Source organism: Petaurus breviceps, unplaced genomic scaffold (assembly GCF_028583685.1).
Source record: "Petaurus breviceps papuanus isolate PSGF00001 unplaced genomic scaffold, PetGlider_PUasm1.0 214, whole genome shotgun sequence".
Taxonomy (NCBI): Eukaryota; Metazoa; Chordata; class Mammalia; order Diprotodontia; family Petauridae; genus Petaurus; species Petaurus breviceps.
The window spans coordinates 16,927,571-16,949,653 of NW_027185863.1; the positions used below are offsets into that span (position 1 = coordinate 16,927,571).

At 36.5% G+C, this 22,083-nt stretch overlaps 1 protein-coding gene across 1 annotated transcript in view; it reads right to left on the reverse strand.

Annotated features, from left to right (window-relative positions):
* Positions 1-8,910: 8,910 nt before the first annotated feature.
* MYO16 (myosin XVI) overlaps positions 8,911-22,083 on the reverse strand; it is an 871,975-nt gene continuing 858,802 nt past the window's right edge. Inside the window, exon 37 of the mRNA XM_069094125.1 lies at positions 8,911-10,431. Coding sequence (XP_068950226.1) covers positions 10,201-10,431 — 231 coding nt within the window. The 3' untranslated portion in view covers positions 8,911-10,200. The remainder of the gene's footprint in view (positions 10,432-22,083) is intronic.

Consider the following 22,083-nt stretch of genomic DNA (forward strand, 5'->3'; position numbering starts at 1 on the left):
TATATATTTCCTAAAGGAAACAACTTAACATTTTTTTCTGCTAACATACAATGATTTTCTCTTGGGACACACCAAACCTAGACAAAGATATGACAAATATTTAATCCACTAGTCAACTTCCATGCCAATACCATGAGTATTCTTTCTAGGAGTTCACTGGATAGATTTTCTGGTGCTTCTTTATCTTAGTTGTTATTATATGGAACTCTCTAGAATTGACCAGAGCAGTAAAAATCAGTATTAGCTCACCTTGTTTCACTCATTGCTTACTTCTATGGATCTATTTCCACATTCTCTGTCATTCTAACCAGCCATGCAAGGCTTAGCTTCTTGGGTACTACAACTGTACAACTTCAGAAGATTTAATGGTGGTGGTTGCTGTTTTCCTTTTTCCTTCCTTCCTTCCTTCCTCCCTCCCTCCCTCCCTCCCTCCATCCCTCCGTCCCTCCGTCCCTCCCTCCCTCTCTCCCTCCCTCCCTTCCTTCTTTCCTTCCTTCCTTCCTTCCTTCCTTCCTTCCTTCCTTCCTTCCTTCCTTCCTTCCTTCCTTCCTTCCTTCCTTCCTTCCTTCCTTCCTTCCTTCCTTCCTCCTGCTTCTCTTCCCCCTTTTTCTTATTCTTCTCACAGTGGACAGAGTGCTGAACTATGAATCAGGAAGATCTGAGTTCAGATATGAAACCAGTCACTATCTAGCTCTGTGACTGTAGGCAAGTTCTTCCTGCCACATTTTTTCTCATTTATAAAATGTGGATAATAATATTACCTATCTCACAGGCTTGTTGAGAGGATCAAATTATATCTCATTTATTAATACATGAAGGGCCATAATTTGAGGTTGCGCTAGCTACCATCCACCCCTGTGAGGAGTTAGACACCTTACATATGCCATCAAATTACCTTGTGTCAAATGACCCTCAAGGGTAGCAGCAGCATGAAGAATTTCTGCTATTACCTCTCTTCTTCTATGATCACTCCTTTATCCCTATTCCAAATGAAACTGACAATATGACCTCCTTATAGTTGTATAGTCTTTCACAAGCACGTGGAGGAATAGATGGAGTACTGGACCTGGAGTCAGGAAGAACAGAGTTCAAATTTCATGTTAGACACTTACTAGCTATATGACCCTTAAGCAAGTTCCTCTCTTTGCCTTAATTTCCTCCTTTGGAAAAAATGAAGCACTCCACTTGGTGGTTTCTAGGTCCCTTCCAGTTTTAAATCTATGATCCTATGAGTTTACATAGGGTTTTCACATTAATTATTCATTTAATATTCCCAATAGGCCTTGAGATGTCATAGGCAGACTCTACATTTTTTTTAAAGCAATCAGGGTTAAGTAACTTGCTCAGGTTTACACGGCCAGCTATTTCTGGGTGTGGTGCTAAGTATCTGAGCCTGGATTTGATCCCCAGGTCATCCCGACACTGGAGCAGGTGCTCTTACTTGCTGAGCCACGTAGCTGCCCCTAGACTATACATTTTAAACATTGTAAAAGTCAGTCCCTCCTAAGTTAAAAATCTATGAGCTCCTTGAGGGCAGGGTCTGTCTTTTACCTTTCCTTGTATCCTCAATGTTTACCACAGAGCCTGGCACATAGTACGTGCTTAGTGAACTCACTACCTGACTGATTGGGTCAAATAGCTAATAAAAGAAGTAGGACTGTAACTCAGATATTTGAATTTCTAGTTCAGTGGTCTCTGTTGCTTAATCTTGGATAATGAGAGAGTGAGATACTTAAAGGGAGAATATAAATTAAGAATGTATACCCTTACCTCAGCCTCTCTGTATCCCAGTAGCAGAGAGAGTGCCATTTTATATATATATATATATATATATATAAAGATACTATAGGAAAACTTTTCCAGTCCCCACCTCAAGTAATGTAGTCAATGCAAGTGCACAATCAAGTTTTATTATGTCCATGCCTTTATCGGGTGCTGAACTCTATTTGATTGTCATAGAATCAATCAATCAACCAATTAACATTCCCAGAATTTAATCACAAAGTTCTAAGTAGATGTTAAGGAATTTTCCTACAATTCTGCAATAAAGTGTTATCAGGTCATCATTAACCAACTCCAGAGGATAGAGGACTTTGGACACTGGGTAAAGGCAGATGTCACCACATAGGAGATGTTTTGTGATTAATTGAGAGAATCAGTGACTCCTTTGGGCCTATGTATAAAAATAGTCAGTCACTTTGGGAGTTGCAGGATTAATTCTCTGGAGTTCTTTATGGATATAGACTCTTTCAACTGTAGCAGAGTGCAACAAGTGGGGAGATTGGAGGGGAGTTTATTTCTTTACCTCCTCCCGACACCGGAGCCGGTGCTCTTACTCACTGAGCCACCTGGCTGCCCCTAAGCAATTGGGGTTAAGTAACTTGCTCAAGGTTACACGGCCAGGTGTTTCTGGGTGGGTGCTAAGTATCTGAGCCTGGGATTTTCGATTTCCAGGTCTTCTCAACACTGGAGCCGGTGCTGTGCTACCTGGCCGCCCCCCTACCATCTATTTAATTGGAGCTACTAGACCTATAGGGAACAGTGCATCCACCCAGATGCAGAGACACACACTGAGGACAGACATAGATGGAGACAGTTACCAGAGGGAGAAAGCACCTTCAGGACATATGACATCTCATGACAACAAGGAATGCTGGCTATGGATTCATGAAAGAAACTTACTCTGGAAACCAAAGTGAGTGCCTGTCCAGAAGAACTGATACACGCGAGAGGAGCTGTGTGGGGACTCTACAAAGAAAGGACTATGAATTGTGGGTTATTCTTTGTTACACATGTAATCTATATGTGTGTTTCCCTAACAATGTACTCTAGTGGAATCTAATCCCCCTTCTTCCATGGATGCTGTATATATTTCTGTTTATCTGTTTTTGAAGAGGACCATGGCATCAGGAAAATGATGACATGAAATGCAATTGACTTTGATTCAAGCGTGGGAGAGCTTTATATATTTAGGTTTTTGGGGATAATCTTTTATAGGAAATAATATATAACAATTAATAAATGTCTTTGCTAAAAGCTAATTATGTCTACTAATTGATTATTAATAGGAAGCACACTGGTAGGGATACATGAACTACCATGACAGAAGTAGCCATCCATACTGTTACTACCCTAAAAATTTGAGCTTAGCAACACCTGAGAGGGGCCAATCCCTGAGTACGAATTGGGGAAGTAGCCCCAGGTGGAATGTTGCTATAGGGATCTGGGAGGAACCTTAGAGGTCATCTTGTCCATCTGCCTCCTTTTACAAGTAGGGAAATTGAAGCCCTGAGAGTTTAAATAATTATGCTTAAGGTCACACATATTAAGTTGCAGAATCAGATTTGAACCCAGACCCTCTCACTACAACTTGTACTCTCTGTGATGAACTACAACGACCATGACCTTGATCAGAGATGTCATGAAATTTTATTAATATTTGAACTTGATTCTGTCAAGTGAAAAACAAGATCTATCATTCAGTTGGTCATACTATGAAAATGATCACTATCAGGCAGTCCTCATTCAGATTCTTTTAAGTACATGAAGAATACATCTGTCCTGCCTTCAATATAATATAAGGAGAAAATGTTCAGAGGTTTAATGTATCAGTCTTCCACCTAAAAAGCTACACAGATGCTATGAGTCCATCAGCTCCATTTTCTTTTGAGGTATGAAGGTTATAGGGAGAGACAGGCTAGTACAAGAACACATATAAGCCCTCTATGGGTATTCCAATAAGCCTTTTTGCTAATTGGAAAGAAATGATTTTATACTTACCAGTTTTCAGCATTACTTTGTTTTATTGTATCTGTTCAACAAACAAATCTGTTAGGGTTATGCAGAAAGTTTATGATCTTCACTAGTCATAACAGCTTACATTAATTCAATGCTTTGAAGTTTATAGACCACTTTGCACTCACCATATTATGGAAGCTTCAGAACAACCCAGAATTGGAATCTGGGAGGCCTGAATTCAAGCCCTATTTCAGACACTAGCTGTGTAATCATAAGCAATTCACTTTCTCTAAGCCTCTGTTTCCCGATTTGTAAAACGAGAGGTTTGGATTTGATGGCCTCTAAGGTCCTTTTGTGCTCTAAATTTACAATATTATGACCACACGAATGCTGTGAAATGTAGGGAATAACTAGTATTATTATCAATATCCCCATTTGATTGATTAGAAAATTAAATTTGAATGCAGGGATGTCAGGGTTATTTTCAGGATGCAAAATGTCCACTATGGTTGTGATTGCAGGGATAACAAGTATTTTTGCCATTAGTCTTACATGTATGTTCAACCTATTTATGTAGGAAATGGACAAATAATGTTTTTGAAACCTTAAGAATTCCATGCAAGCGTTTGTCTTAAAAATAGAATAGGTCTGATGCCTTGGGGATGCTGGGTGGGAACACTCTCCTTCCCATGAACCAGGCTGACTGAGCTCTTTTAATAAACCCCAAGATAGCGGGATTTCATCATTATTTTGGTTTAAATTCCAGCAAAGATCTCATGTGACAAAATGTATGTATTTCTCAGTCAATTATTTTTTAGAGTCATGGGTTCTGAGCCCCAGTGCTGGTTTTGTTGTATATCAACAGCAACAAGGACAACAACAATAAAAATTAAAACTGAATTTGGTGTCATGTCACTTTTCCCCAATACGTTGGTGTCCCCCATCCCCCTTTTCAACTTCACAATAGCTTCATTCTTTTCTACCCCGCTTCAGATTGTAGAAACCAAGCACCAACATCAGGAAAATGCCATCTGACACAAGCTTGCAGGCTTTGCCTTTGAAGAAGCCAATTTTCCCTGAGGCTGAAGGAAAAGCACTGGCCAGCATAGAGGTCTGCAACCAGGGGTGCCACCGGCTGATTTAAATAAAGTGAAAGGCAGGTTTGAAGACTTTCCATTTTAATATCATGATTTAAATAGATGGCCAGATTTATTATTTCAGTCAGATAGGGGTAGGGATGAGAGGGTTGCAGCTTACCTATAAAAAAGAGAAACCACATTTTCTTCAGTCTTCACTGTGACCTGATAAGCCATATAAAACTTTCATCAGATCATCCTGATCTTCAAGAACATGAAAGAAATCATGTGTAAAGTATAATATCATAGCTTATTAAAAATCTGCCCTGGGGGGAAAATCAGATAATTCTGGGAAGAATGAGAGAGACCTGAGTTATCCTTTTTAAAAATCATCTTTAAATTCCCTCCCAGTTCTTAAAAAATTAACAACACTGATTGAAATCATCATAATGGAATTTTCTAGGGGTCTATGGTACTTACGGACAGGAAAGTGAAGCCTCAAAGGAAATTTTTCTCTTTCAAAACCCAGCATGTTACCCCTGGCCTCCCCCTCCTCCCTTCCCCCCACCAGTTACCTAACGTGAATCTCCATAATGCACGGGGAAGTCTTGTGGTATGTATACTTTTTTTGTAGTAACATTTTTTATGACACTGAATATGAATGAACTGAATAGGAATATAAAATGAGAAATAAGAGTTTCCACAGGAATTTTTTTTAAATAAAGAGGGAAAATGCATTTAGTTATTTGAAAAGAGTGTTAAGCTTGCCTAGAGAATTTAGGCAACCTAGAATATCTACCTTTTTTATTTTTCTGAAAACAGCAAACACTGTAGAGAGCTAATTATATCTTAATAGAATGTTAATTGCTTTTACCTTCTCAAAATGTTCTTCTGGGGGGCAATTGAAGATAGTTTATAAAAGTAGGAAATTTGCTTCAGAACATACTTGTACCACAGCTATATCCAACAACTAAATTCAGCTAGCTATTGGTTTTGGAATAGTTTTCATGGAAAATTCCTTTTGGGAAATTTACATTTTGGGTTTGTAGCTTATAATTTCTTTGATATAGAGAACTCCAAGTTAGGAAATTCTACCAATGTAAATCAATACCTTTTCTATAACCAATGGCCTAGAGAGTGACCTGGGATACCAAGATCAAGTAACTTGCCAAAGTTCACACAGTCAGTGTGTGTATGAGGGAGGATTTAATTCTAGTTATTCCTGACTTCTAGGCTTACCTTCTACTCACACACCACAGTACCATTCATTCATACACACAAGTGTATGTGTGCATGTATGAGTATTTATACATAGGAATGGATTTTACTGAATTCACAATGATATGTGAATTTCAAAAAGAGAAACACTGCTTGATCATAAAACTCCAATTTCATATATTATTTTCACGTAAAAAAGGGACACTGTATGTAAGATTATCTGATAACCAATGTCCCTTTATTCTGATGTAAGATAGGTTTAACTTTTCCCTGGAAATTGACAGCAGTAGACCTTTGTCAGAAGTTAATCTGTACTTTAGACTGCTGTGCTCACAATGCCCTGCTGGTCCAAGTTATCTAATGTAGTGGCGGAAACTCTATTCATAGAGCTAATATTTTAATTAGTTGATGCATGGTCTCTTGGCTTGATTTATTTCTGTGTACATCCTTTGGATTTGCTGTTTCCATTTAAAAACTGCAATTATTTATTTATTTTTTTCATCCTATTGAACACATTTTTACCAATTTTGAAAAAAAGTGCTAATACCATTTTTGACCATTCTGGACGGTTCTCCCCCTCCCCTTTAAAAAGCAATAGAATGAAGGGGTGGCTGGGTTGCATGGTGGATAGAGCACTGGCACTGGAGTCCAGAGGACCTGAGTTCAAATCCAGCCTCAGACACTTAACACTTAATTATGTGACCTTGGGCAAGTCACTTAACCCTGATTGCCCTGCCTTCCTTCCTCCCAAAAGGCAAAAAAAAAAAAAAAAAGGCAATAGAATGAGGGAGAGTTCAAATCACTGACTAATAATTCATAGCAATTATATTATTAAGTACAAGGTCAAAGGGCAGAGGACCACTGAATACACTTTATGTGAAAAATTCCATCATACTTCACATTTTGGACTCTGAGAAGCAGTTTGAAAACTCTTTAAAAATGTTTTTGCAAACATTAATAATCTTTAAAATATTGTGTTTGAGGAATTCTATTCCTGGGTCTTACTAGCCTGATTATCTTGATCCTCTTCAGTGGGAAGATAAATGTCTACCTTCTTTTTTCCCCTTGGTTTCTTACCATGGAATGCAAGGTTGTATCTATGAACAGGGGCAATATCCTGAGAACTGTTGTTGTGATTAACTTTTAGTTCAGCCACTGGACTCTGGCACCATTTACCAGGGCCATATAACTGCAATGATTTGGATTTCTAGACTTTTTTTCAGTTGGCCTATTGTATCAATAATAGACCACCAGTGATTCCAGTGGACTAAAAGGCCTAGTTCCAACAAATAGCTCTGGTGTATTTCTGCAGAGTTTGATTAGAAGGAGTTTTAATTCTCTGCTGAGGTCACACTGTTTTACTAAGCCTTATTATTTGTTAAAGCAAAACATTTTCTGAGTATTTTTCATATATGGTATTCCATCCTCAGGTTCCCTTCTACCTTTACACAGGCTCGCCATCCCTGGACTGAATTTTGTCTACTTCTGCCTCTTAGAATTCTTTAGTTTCTGTTAAGGCTCAATTCAAAAGCCATGTTCCACATTTTACTTCTCTTCCCAGCTGCTGGTGCTTCTCCACCAAAATTACCTTGAATTTATCTTTCATATATTTGTATATATTTATATGTGTGAACATTGTCTCTTCTGGAAAGACTGTGAGTTTCTTGAGGGCAGGTGCTTCTTCACTTTTGTCTTTGTTTCTCTGTGAGCCTAGCATAGCAGAGACACTTAATGGTTTGTTATTTGACAGATTCAAATTCCCAAGTGGTTTAATTTCTAAGTTCCCAATTTCACTAAGATCAAAAAAACGTTGAGCATTTGCTAAAAAAGGAAAGCATTTATAGTTGAATCTTTCATGGTATAGCTAGCAAGGCACTTGTAAACACTGGCACCTTGTTCTTTCATAGCAGCATTTTATTTAGGGAGGTGGCATGCTACAGAAAATCTAGTTCTGATTTTGTAATCAGAGAATCTTGGTTCAGATCCCAGCTCTGTTCTTTACTCTAGGTGACCTTGGGCTCACAGCCCTTCTGGACTTCGGGCTCATTTTACTGAGATTAGGGAGACCCAGGTGAAAGGCCTTTTGCAATCAATACAAAAAACTAAGCTTTATAGGAATCTCTAGGAAAGGAATAGTTTACAGTTATAGTTAGAAATGTCTTTTTCTTTTTGCCCCCAAAGGTTATCTTTCTAATGTGAGGATAGCACTAATTCAGTAAATGGCTGTACTATATTGTTTTGGTATTTTGGCTATTACTTTTTCGAGTTGTTTAGGCATAATCATCATTAAGAGCACTAGTAAAACAGTCATTCAGACTGGGTTTGCTATTATCACTACACTTTTTTTCTTCTCATGGTAGATCCATAATAAAACTCAAACCTTCTTGTCTTTTTAATTTGAAATTTATCTCCCATAAAGAAATGTGCTCATACATGCATGTATTTTAAAATACTTTGTGCGGGGAGTAGAAATTTTAAGCATGAGCTTAATAATTAATAATTGTTAAATAATAATTTTGGGAAAAGTAAAAGTGTTCCAATACTATTGTTGATATGAATAACTTTCTAATGGTTCCTTCCATTGCTTTATTATTTGTGAGTAGTGAGTCCAGGAATCAATGTGAAAATGGGGAAAATAGTTTGGAAGCTTCTCACACTGGAGTCAAGGAGATACCCACCTTAGAACTAAGCCACCATGGTCTTCAGAAAGAGTTCCCAAAGCAGTCTCTATTCAAAGGTCAATTGATGGTTTAAAGCAGTTAAATCTGCCATGCCTGGGAGGCACTACAGAAAAGGGAGAAAGACTGCTGGATTGAGATATGCTGAAACCTCAAAGTGTTTGATTTGGAATCCACAACAACAGACAGTAAAAGGAAAATGCTTGTTTGTACCCTTTTATTGGCACAGTAATATTTCAAAGGCTGGTATGGCTGGGAAGTTCCAAGAAGCAAATGATTGAGTTCTCTTAATGCCACTGCTCAAAATTTCACAACAGCCAACCAGAAAACTTCATTAAGTCAAGGCCATGGTAATACATGAGCTCTGGTGATATACAGTAAGTGAATCATGCAGCATACCTCTTTAAGGACATATTCATCTTATGATGCCTATACTTTCAGGAAGCCTTATTGCTCAAAAGAGAAAAATCTCAGCAGTCCTTTCTGCACCTGTTAGTGGTGCACCTTTGTACTGACATCTGACCTTTTACATAACCAGCTGTGAAAATGAAGCTATACACGTTTACTGAGCACCTCATTATTTCCTGTAACCTATGCTGTCAACTTGAGATGAAGTTTAATTAAAGAAATTCACAATCCACTTATTCCAAAGCACAGCGAATAGAAAAGAAACAATATCTCGTAACTAATGAATGGAATAGAAAGCATTGGGCACTATCCACAAAAGCCAATTTTGCAAGTGTCACCAAATTGAAGGTTGATAACAATGAAGCTAAAACAACAACATAGTGTTGAGATTCTTAGATACTTCAGGCAAAAACTAGATGGAGCAAAAAGAATCCAAATGGATTTGGTGTTTTTACCTGTATTTTAAAGAAAGAACAGCACCACCAATTGCATAAATTTATAAAATCCAGTAATAAACATGTAAATAATAATGTTCAGGTTCGGAATTCCAATAAAACACAGACATCTACAAAGAAATATAATATATGTACTATATATATGCATAATATTAAAACCATTCAAGATACAATAAACAGAGTATTGAACTTTATAAAACAACTGTACAGTGTGCGCACCAATCCCACCTGTCATGTGACAACCACCGAAATTCTACCACTCTGCTTTCCTCTCCAAGGGCTGACTTATGTCTTTCTCCACTTTCCACTCTTGTTTGCAGAACACTGGTTTCTAAAGAGAGTGTTTTATAGTTCCTGGGGCCTCCAAAGCATACAATTAGAAAGATCAGTGCTAATCACCACACCCACACAAAAAATAAAAAAGAAAGAAAGACCAAACATACACACATACATACTGAATCTAGTGTACTGAACTCCAGTTTCCTGTGCTTTTTCATGGTAAATGCCTGGAGAGAGAATCTAGAACATTTTGGGGCGGGGGTAGGGTGGGCAGCAAGATGTAGCTTGTTACTACAGTTTCCAATCACTAGGTGGTTTTGATATTTAGAGTCTGCAAACCAGTCCACATCAAATCGTAGTGTCCCATAACTCTGAAGGTAATCTATTGCAGGAGGTCTCCTCTGCTTTCTTCAATAGAGCTGGCTTCTTACAAGGGAGTGGAGGAGGTCCACTGACACGAGGTTCTGGATGGTGCTGATTTTGTTGCCAATCTCTTTCCTCGCAAAGTTTCCGCCTCCAGTCTAGGAGTTCCTGAAGGGCCAAGCTCTCATTCTCTGAAAGCCTTAGCTGATGGATTACCTGGAGGGGTTAGTGGAGTAGGGATAGAAAAAAAAAAAACAAAAAACAACACCAGAAACATGAAGGGCCTTGAAGTTTGATAATACCTGGATATAAAAACTTCTTACTTTATGATTTATAGTTGAAATGTAAGACACTGACTAACTAAATGCTGAAACAGCATCTACTATTTGATAAAAATATTATGGAAATGAATGGAAAGTTTGTCTTCCCTGGGTAGCTGAACATGAACTTTGAAAATAAATGAAAAAATTATGATCAAAAGAGTTATGTTCATACTTTGTTACTGAATTATGATTAACTAATTGACCTAATTGCAGTGGAAAGAACTGCCTCCTCCCTACCAAAAAAAAATTGGCAAGTGAGAGGCAACTTTAATTCAATCGTCTCCCCTTTGCTTCACTAGGTAACCACTGTTTGTTTCAGAAAGGATGGTTTTCTCTTTGTAGTGACCTACGTTATGGCAAACTCATTGACCAATGTCACAGGACACCAGCAGCGGGGTCTGGGGACAAGGTATCAAATAGAAGGTGTTGGCATCATTCAGACCCATGGCATTTCCTAGTGCTTCCTGGACCAGATGAAAGTGTAATTTGGAAATATTTAATGAAATAAATAAAAAATACAATAAGACATTGATAATACCACATTTTAAAACTGTCATTATTCTACTCTAGGAAACCTTACATATGGTAAAGTGACTACTGTCTCTATTTGAGTTTGATACCACAGGTTTTTGTATAGAGGACTTGGCTTGAAATAAGGCAAGTTCTGAGTTGAAACCCTCATTCTTACACATATTAGCATTGTTATCATAGACAAGTACTTTAATTTCCTTTTTTATTTTTTTTTGCTTTTTGGAGGGCAATTGGGGTTAAGTGACTTGCCCAAGGTCACATGGCTAGTTTTGTGTGTGTGTGTGTGTGTGTGTGTGTGTGTGTGTGTGTGTGTGTGTTGTGTCTGAGGCTGGATTTGAACTCAAGTCCTCTTGACTCCAGGGCCGGTGCTCTATTCACTAAGCCACATAGCTGCCTCAAGTACTTTAATATCTTACTATCCCAGATAACACTACAGTAAGTTAGAGAGGAGTTGCAGATCTGCATAGGTAGATGGAGTTTTCACAGTAAGAATTCCCAATAGGATCACAGGTGTGGAATTGTCCTGCATGCCCCCCAAAACACTCATACATAAATAGGTTATTGATATATGTATATATAACACACATATCACTTTAATAGATTACCTTAAAAACTTAATGCTTTATATAAGTGCTATACAGAATTATCTCTTTTGATACTATTTACAATGAAAACCCCAGAGAATCCTGAAATCTTATTTCAATGAACCCTTTAAATTATTTTTAAATTAAAATAAAACAAACATCTATCTATTTATTTATTTATTTTTTTTTTAAATTTCTTCAATTTCTAATCCTTTAACCGGAACAAGTTACCAAATAAGCTTGACTGATTTTTTCATTCTTGCATTTTCCCTGCCTATTTCCACTTTTTAAGATTTATGGCCATGCAACTATCATAATAATTCATTTTTAAATGATGTTTCAAGGTTTACAAGACTGTTTCTTCAAAACAATTCTGTAAGGTAAATAGGAAAAGGGAATAATGAAGGTGTAAACACACATATACATAGTTGGACAGAGGAAGACACAAAGGGAGGGTCTCTAAATGGAAATTTGCAAAATCAGCTCCCTGAATGGTTAAGACTGGATTGATTTTTTACAGAAAACAATCAGCAAAATTGTCACATAAACATCCGACATTTAGGGATACCAGTTTACTATATGGATTTAGACCCAAATGGAAGGATGGAAACATGATACAGAGAGTGGCTCTGATGCCACTTCAGACCGGAATCCTTTCCTGGCAGTATCGAGGTTCATAGGATTATAATCTATAGCTAAAAGAGTTTTTGGACCTTGAGGATACTTACCCACACAAGAATTATTATCTATAGCTATCAAGGAGGTCATCTAGTCTAACTTACTAGTTTTTCAGATCAGGAAACTGAGGTCCGCAGAAGTGAAATGATTTACCTGATGTCACATTGGTAGGAAGGGAAAGAGTTGGAATTTGAAATTAGGATACATGACTCCAGGTTCAGTATGCTTTCCACTGTACCACATTGGTTCCTTCTAGAGGACAAAGATAGTATGTTTACTGAGATATTGTATATCTTTTTCTGATTTCACTGGTGTGGGAAGCTCCCGGAGGGAAATTTCACTTACCCAACTTAGAATCTCAGAGTTTCCTAAGACACAGAGGAATCAAATGACTTTATCAGTATGACACAGCCAGCATGGGATGCTGGTATTTCTGACTCAAAAAGTCAACTCTCTATAACCTAATTCAGCCTGTCACTCAAATTTCATATGAATGCAAAATGGCACAGAGTAGAATATAATGCAAAGAGGGCTGCATGATGCCATGAATTGCCCAAAAGAACAAGGATAAAAATGCAGCTGATTATGGTTAGTTTTTTTTCTTTTTTTTTTTTAAGCAATTGGGGTTAAGTAACTTGCCCAAGGTTATACAGCCAGTTTTGTGTGTGTGTGTGTGTGTGTGTGTGTGTGTGTGTGTGTGTGTGTGTGTGTGTGTTAAGTATCTGAGGGTAGAACTGATCCTGTCCTCCCAACCCTGGGGCTGGCGCTCTTACTCACTGCACCACCTAGCTGCCCCTATGGTTTGGTTTTTATAACCCTTTCCCCAACTGTCTTGAATTGAAGTCATTTAAAGCAAAAATTATGGAATCTCCTAGGCATACACAGAGTTGGAGTCAATTTTTAGAAAAAGTGGATAATTCTTTTTTTAGCATCATCAAGTCAGTGGGCATCATAATTATTGGGATTTTAAATAGGGAAAATATTATTATTATTAATTATTATTATTATTATTATTATTTGGCAGGTCATTTCTCAGGCCTTCTTAACTCTGGTTTCTTTTCTATCCTCTTCACACAATACTTAATCTATTAAGAAATACATCTTTAATCACTATTATTCATATTTCTGCATTTTTGCAATTTGATTTACCTCAATTCAGTAGAACACCTACCAATTATGACCCCATACAGGGGTGAATGAATATGAGTTAATTTAGGTTGTTTCAGCAATGTTGTATGTGGTAGACTAGGAATAGTTGACCAATCAGGAAACAGTATCCAATCTGCTTTTCCTTTTTAGTCTTTAACTTTTTTGGTGAAGCTTTCAGAATCAATAGAAAAGTTTACTAGGTGTTGTTCTTTGATAACAGCTTCATAATAAGAAATTGACTTATGGTTAGTCATTCCATGTGGAGCTCTGGGAATCTGCTGACAATGACTTTTACCAACTGCTGATCCAGAGTTGAATTTGTGCAGAGGGAATTAGACACAAAATTTTACAAATCCCTGCCCTGCCCCCACTCCCCCTCAGTCATTTCTTCTAATTTCCAAGTGAAATAAATGTATCCCTTCCCAGTTTCTTGGTATTTTCTAATAAAAATATTTGAAGTCCCAGTTACATTTTAAGAATTGAAACTGATACACACAGACCTTTAGAAAGCATTTACTTAATGAGGATATTGACTGTCTTCAATAAAGTACTGAGCAGGGAACATTGTTGTCTTCTTGTCGACAAGCTAGAGCTTTTGATGTTGATAAGCAAAATTTTGACTGATGTTTGCAATAATCAACTAATACTCAGAATAACTTCTACATGGAAAGGCTCTTGTAAATGTTCTCAATTATGAAGATTTATGGCTACCGAGTAAAGACCAGGTTGTTACACAACTACATTTGCTAGTTTGGCATACCTGGAATGCTAAATTGTTAAAGGATTAAAGCTTTTCATTTTTTTTTTTCAGTTCTAAGTTAATAAACACATTAAGCATCTATTATGTAGCAGACACTGAGTTAGGCAGTAGAGATTCAAAGAAAGGCAAGGAGGTTCCTGCCTTCAAGGAGGGCAGGATTTAATGTAGAAGACAATATGCATGCAAGTATGTTCAAGGAAGCTACATTTAACAGGAAATAATCAATAAAGGGCAGTCCCTTTATAAGAAAGGTTAAGAAACGCTTCCTGTAAAAGGTGAGATTATAGATGAGATTTGAAGGAAACCAGAAATTTCACAGCATAGCCTCCCTCCCTTATTTTCTTTTTTCTTCCTCCTCCATTTAATTTTTTTTTGCATGAGGAGATACATTGTACAATCTCAGATTTTTCAAAGAAATAGAGTTCAGAAAGATTTTGGTTTCATAATTAGGTATGTGATACTGTAAGCAGAAAGAACGAAGCTCCAGAGATAGGGACAGTATGCCCTAAAAGGCTGTCTGAATAATGATATATAATCTGCTGTATTTAGAGCTGTCAGTTATTGTAATGATGCCTGTCATAGATAATAGGTATGAGATTTATTACCTTCCAATATAAAACACAACACGAACTCCTGTTTTTTTTAATAGTAATCAGATGATATACAATGATAACCATTTATAAGAATTACTATTTACAGCTGATAAACATCTGAATAACTGTTACTTTCCTTTTCTGTAAGAGTTTGCATAGATATGTATGTAGTGTTCATGAGTATACTTAGAGAAGAATCATATTCCAGACCCTATAAAAAATGGAATATCATTTACTGTTATGGGAAATTTATTTTAAGATACAAGTGACCCTTAAGTAAAATTTCAAATTCAAATTCTGTTGCATGAAACAGGATTAGGGTTTAAGAGAGGGGGTGACTATGTAGGAAATAAATAAGGTTAAGAATGCAGGATTACTAGAGTTTAATATAAGGACAACATTGGAGAAGCTGAAAGTAAATTATTTTTAATATATGTGTAAATTTAATTATTACAACAAAAGCAAATCAGGTAATAATAACTTGATAAAAGTATTAAAATAAATTTAAATAAAATAAATTTAAAATAAATAAAATGAACCTACTAAAACAAATAATAAATGTTTACATGGCCTAGCTAGATGTTGGTAGGTTCATTTCTAAAGTTTAACCAGTATATTTTGCTATAGAAAAAGAGATTAAAAGAGAGAAATGAGAGAAGGAAACAGAGAGAGGGAGGGATTGTAACTGAGAGCAAGGAGATTATCATATGCTATCATTATCATACGCTTAAATTAAGAATACATCATGTGAAAGTCTCTTCACTTCCAAAACCTCAGTTTCCTCCTCTGTAAAATGAGGGAAATGGAGTAAACAATGTTTTTACTAAGCTACCTCCAAGCCCTGACACTATATCCTCTTGGGTACTTTAGAATCATACAGATTTGATCTGACATCTGTCCTTGAAGATGTCTTTAACATCATTTCCTTTCAGATAAGTAAAACTTGTTTGAAAGCAAATTGGGGAGTGTTTGGAAAAACCTCAGCCTGTCTATTTCCTTGAGTATAACAGTGTTTTAGGCAAAAACTATGTTGTTTCTACTTGAGCTAATTCTAAATATGGGGGCCACACAAAAAAAAGGAGAAGGTTCAGATCCTCACAAGTGAGTACTGCTTTCAGGTGGGCTTACACAAATAATAGTCAGTTAAAGTTTTGTTTTAATTAATTAAATGGATTTGTTTATTTACTTTTAGTTTACAACATTCAGTTCCACAGTCCCTTGAGTTACAAATTTTCTCCCCCTTTTTCTCCTCCCCTCCTCCCCCCCATTAATCATGGCGGCATGCACTTGAATATAGGATCTACAAATATCTTCGCATTAATCATTAGTCAAATTTTAAGGAAGGATTATAACTGATGGAATGATCAGTGGGAAAGAGGAAACAAAACAAAACAAGAAAAAGAAACACAGCAAGTAGTTTGTTTCAATCTGCATTCATACTCCACATCTCTTTCTTTGGATGTGGATATCTCTTTAGATCATGAGTCTTTTGGAGTTGTCTTATAACCTTGCATTGCTGAGAGGAGCCCAGTCTATTGAGGTTAGTTGTCACACATACATTGTGTCTGTGATTGTGTACAGATTTCTCCTGGTTCTGCTTTTCTTGCTCAGCATCAGTTTATATAAGCCTCACCAGGTTATTATGAAGTCTGTCTGCTCCTCATTTTTTATAGCACAGTAGTATACCATTACATTCATATATCACAACTTGTTCAGCCATTCCCAATGGATGGGCATCCCCTTGATATCCAATTCTTTGCCACCACAAAAAGAGCTGCTGTAAATATTTTTGTATAAACGGGTCCTCCCACTTTTCTGATTTCTTTGGGATATAACCCTAGAAGTGGTATTTCTGGGACAAAGGGTATGTACTTATTTATAACCCTTTGGCCATAATTCCAGATTGCTCTCCAGAATGGCTGGATCAGTTCACAACTTCACCAACAATGCATTAGTGTTCCAATTTTTCTCCATCTTCTCCAGCATTTATCATTTTCCTGTTTTATCATCTTAGCTAATCTGGCCAGTAAGATGTGGTACCTCAGAGTTGTTTTGATTTGCATTTCTCTAATCAATAGCTATTTAGAACATTTTTTCATATGCTTACATATGTCTTTAATTTCATATTCTGAGAACTGCCTGTTCACATCCTCCAACCATTTATCAATTGGGGAGTGGCTTGTATTCTTATAGATTCGACTCAATTCTTTGTATATTTTAGAAATGAGGCCTTCATCAGAGACACTGGTTGCAAAAATTCTTTCCCAATTTTCCACTTTCATCTTAATCTTGGTAATATTGGCTTTATTTGTTCAGAAGCTTTTCAATTTAATGTAATCAAAATTATCCATTTTGCATTTTATAATGCTCTCTAACTCTTGTTTCATCATGAAGTCTTCCCCTCTCCATAGATCTGACAGGTAAACTATCTCTTGCTCTCCCAGATTGCTTACTGTATCAGCTTTTATACCTAGATCATGCACCCATTTTGACTTTATTTTTGTGTACGGTGTTAGATATTGGTCTATGCCCAATTTCTGCATACTATGTTCCAGTTTTCCCAGCAGTTTTTGTCAAATAGTGCGTTCCTATCCCCAAAACTGGGATCTTTGGGTTTATCAAACAGTAGATTACTATAGTCATTGACTGCTGAGTCTTGTGTACACAATCTATTTCATTGATCCACTACTCTATTCTTCAGCCAGTACCAAGTAGTTTTGATGACTGCTGTTTTATAATACAGACTAAAATCTGGTATGGCTAGGCCACCTTACCTAGCATTTCCTTTCATTGATTGCCTTGACATTCTGGACCTTTTGTTCTTCCAAATGAGTTTTGCTACTATTTTTTCTACTCTACAAAGTAATTTTTTTGGTAGATTGATTGGTATGGCACTAAATATGTAGTTTAATTTATGTAAAATTGTCATTTTTATTTTATTAGCTCGACCCAGCCATGAGCAATTGATGTTTTACCAATTAGTTAGATCTGATTTTATTTGTATGAAAAATGTTTTGTAATTGTGTTCATATAATCTTGGGTTTATTTTTATTCATTTATTTTAAAGCAATAGGGGTTAAGTAACTTGCTCAAGGCTACACAGCCAGTTATTTCTGGGTGTGGTGCTAAGTATCTAAGCCCAGATTTGATCCCCAGGTCTTCTCGACACTGGAGCCGGTGCTCTTACTCACTGAGCCACCTGGCTGCCCCCAGGGTTTATTTTGGCAGGTAGATTCCCAAATATTTTATAATGTCTACAGAAACTTCAAATGGGATTTCTCTTTCTATCCATTGCTGTTGAATTTTGTTAGAAATTTATAGGAATGCTGAGTACTTTTGTGGATTTATTTTATATCCTGAAAATTTGCCTAATTTGTTTATTATCTCAAATAGTTTTTTTACTTGATTCTCTAGGATTCTCTAAGTATATCATCATGTCATCTGCAAAGAGTGATAGCTTAGTCTCTTCTTTGCCTAATTGGATTCCTTCAATTTCTTTTTCTTCTCTTATTGCTACTGCTAACATTTCTAGTACCAAATTAAACAAGAGGGGAGATAGTGGACACCCTTGTTTCACTCCTGATCTTATTGGAAATGCTTCTAGCTTATCCCAATTACAAATATTACTTGCTGATGGTTTTAGATAGATGCTATTTATTATTTTAAGGAAGACTCCATTTATTCCTATACTTTCTAGCGTTTTTTATAGGAATGGGTGTTGTATTTTATGAAAAGCCTTCTCTGTGTCTATTGAGATAATCATATGGTTTCTTCTAGTTTTGTTGTTGATGTGATCAATTATACTGATAGTTTTCCTGATATTAAACAGCCCTTGCATTCCTGGAATAAATCCTATCTGATCAAAGTGTATTATTCTTATGATGAGATGCTGTAGTGTTTTTGCTAATATTTTATTTAGAATTTTTGCATCTATATTCATAAGGGAAATTGGCCTATAATTTTCTCTTTTTTTCCTTTTTATTTGGAGGGCAATTGGGTTTAAGTGACATGCTCAAAGTTACATGGCTAGTAAGTGTGTCACATGTATGAGGTTGGATTTGAACTCAGGTCCTCCTGACTCCAGGGCCAGTGCTCTCTTCAGTCTGTAATTTTCTTTCTCTGTTTTGTCTCTTCCTGATTTAGGTATCAGTACCATATTTGTGTCATAAAAAGAATTTGGTAGGACTCCTTCTTCTCCAACTATCCCAAATAGTTTGTAAAGTATTGGAGTCAATTGTTCTTTAAATGTTTGGTGGAATTCAATAGTAAAGCCATCTGGCCCTGGAGATTTTTTCCTAGGGAGTTCATTGATGTTCAATTTCTTTTTCTGAGATGGGGTTATTTAAGTAGTTTACTTCCTCTTCAGTTAGTCTGGGTAACTTACATTTTTGTAAAGATTAATCCATTTCATTAAGATTGTCAAATTTATGTGCATACAATTAGGCAAAATAATTCCTAATTATTGTTTTAATTTATTTTTTCATTGGAGGTAGATTCACCCTTTTCATTTTTGATACTTGTAATTTGGTTTTCTTCTTCTTTTTATCATATTGACTAAAGGTCTATAAATTTTATTGTTTTTTTCATAATACCAGCTCTTAGTTTTATTTACTATTTCAATGACTTTCTTAGTTCAATTTTATTAATTTTTCCTTTGGAAAATCATTTCTAATTTTGTATTTAATTGGGGATTTTCAACTCGTTTTTTTCTAGCTTTTTCAGTTGCATGCCCAATTTATTGACCTCCATTTTCTCTATTTTATTTATGTATGCATTTAGAGATGTAAAACTTCCCCTAAGAACTGCTTTTGCTGTATCCCACAAGTTTTGGTATGTTGTCTCATTATTGTCATTCTCTTGAATGAAGTTACTTATTGTTTCTATAATTACTTGTTTTACTCACTCATTCTTTAGGATTAAGTTATTTAGTTTTCAATTAGCTTTTGGTGTATCCTTCCATGGCCCTTTATTACATATAATTTTTATTGCATCATGATCTGAGAAGGATGCATTTAATATTTCTGTCTTTCTGCACTGAATTGTGAGGTTTTTATGCTGTAGTAGATGGTCAATTTTTTATATGTGCCACCTACAGCCGAGAAGAAGGTATATTCCTTTTTATCCCCATTCAATTTTCTCCAGAGGTCTACCTTATCTATCTTCTCTAAGATTCTATTTACCTTTTTAACTTCTTTCTTGTTTATTTTGAGGTCAGATTTATCAAGCTCAGAGAGGAAGTGATTGAAATCCCCCACTAGTATAGTTTTGCTATCTATTTCTTCCTCTAACATCCTTAACTTCTCCTTTAGGAATTTGTATACTGTACTGTTTGGTGCATAAATATTTAGTAATGATATTGCTTCATTTTCGATGGTTCCTTTTAGCAGGATATAGTTTCCTTCCTTATCTCTTTTAATTAGGTCTCTTTTTGCTTTTGCTTTGTCTGAGATAAGGATTTCTACACCTGCTTTTTTTACTTTAGCTGAGGCATGATATATTTTACTCCAGCCTTTTACCTTTACCCTGTGTGTATCCCTCTGTTTCAGATGTGTTTCTTGTGTCTACAGCATATTGTGGGATTATGGTTTTTAATCCATTCTGCTATTCACCTCCGTTTTATGGGAGAGTTCATCCCATTCACATTTATGATTACTATTTGTATCTTTCCCTACATCCTATTCCCTCCCCTGTTTATGCTTTTGTTTTTCCCTTCTTCCTTCCCCTCCTTAAGTTTTCCTTTTGACTGCCCACCTCCCTTAGTATTGCCTCCTTATCAGCCCCTTTCCCTACCCTTCCCCCTTACTACTTCTTCCCTTCCTTCTTACCACCCCCACCCTTTTGTAGTCCTTCCCCCTCCTACTGCCTGTAGGATATGATAGATTTTTATACTTAATGTTGTATGCTATTTCTTCCTCCAACCAAGATTGACAAGAATAGATCTTATGCAATGCTCCTCTCCCTCCCCTCTTTCCCTCTATTGTGATAAGTTTTATGTCTTGATAGAGTCCTGTACTTAACTGATTATGTTATTCCCTCCTTGCACCAGAACCAATGAGGGAAAAACTCATATAATGGTCATCTCCCTCCCTTCTTTCCCTCTATTATAATGTTTTTATGCCTCTTTGTGTGGCATAATTTACTCTTTTCTGCTTCATTCTTTCCTCTTCTATTGCAGTCCCTTTGCAGCCCTTAATAAGGTTTTTTTTTTTTATCATCATTTTGTGTAATTTGTACCCACACCTTCTATTTATCTATATCCCTTTTATATGTTGCCATATGTATGGAATTCATGATATTAACAGGTATCAGCTTCCCATATAGGGATGTAAACAGTTTGCTCGTATTAAATAACAAGTTATGTGTGTGTGTGTGTGTTTCTATGTGTGTATTTTTTCCCTATTTATCTTTCTATGTCTCTCTTGAGTCTTGCAATTGGAGGTTGAATTTTCCATTGACCTCTGGCTTTTTCGTCAGGAAGGTCTGGAAGTCTGTTATATCATTGAATGACCATCTCCTTGCCTGCAAGATTATGCTTGGTTTCACTGGTTAGGTGATCTTTGGTTGTTACCTGAGCTCTTTTGCATTACAAAAAAATCACATTCTAGTCCCTCCTATCTTTTTTTTTTTTGGAAGGGGGAAGTAGGGCAATTAAAAGTTAAGTGACTTTCCCAGGGTCACATGGCTAGGTTTGTGTTAATTGTCTGAGGCTGGATTTGAACTCAGGTCCTCCTGACTCCAGGGCCAGTGCTCTATTCACTGTGCCACCTAGCTGCCCTCCCTCTGATCTTTCAATGTAGAAGCTGACAGTTCATGTGCAATCCTCACTATGGTTCCGCCATATCTGAATTGTTTCTTTCTGGCTGCTTGTAGTATTTTCTCCTTTACCTGATAATTCTGGAATTTGGCCACAGCATTTCACAGACTTTTCAATTTGGGATCTCTTTCAGGAGGTGTCCAGTGTATTCTCTTGATTTCTGTTTTACCCTCTGGTTCTAGGATCTCAGGGCAGTTTTCCTTTATGAGCTCTTGGAAGATGTTGTCCAGGCTCATGTTTTCATCATGATTTTCTGGTAGAACAATAATTCTCAGATTATCTCTCCTGAATATGTTTTCCAGGTCAGTTATTTTTCTATTGAGATATTTTGCCTTTTTTTTCTAATTTTTCATTCTTGATGTTTTGTTTGACGGATTCTTGGTGCCTCATGGAGCCATTAGCTTCAATTTGGTTGATTCTAATTTTTAGCGAATTA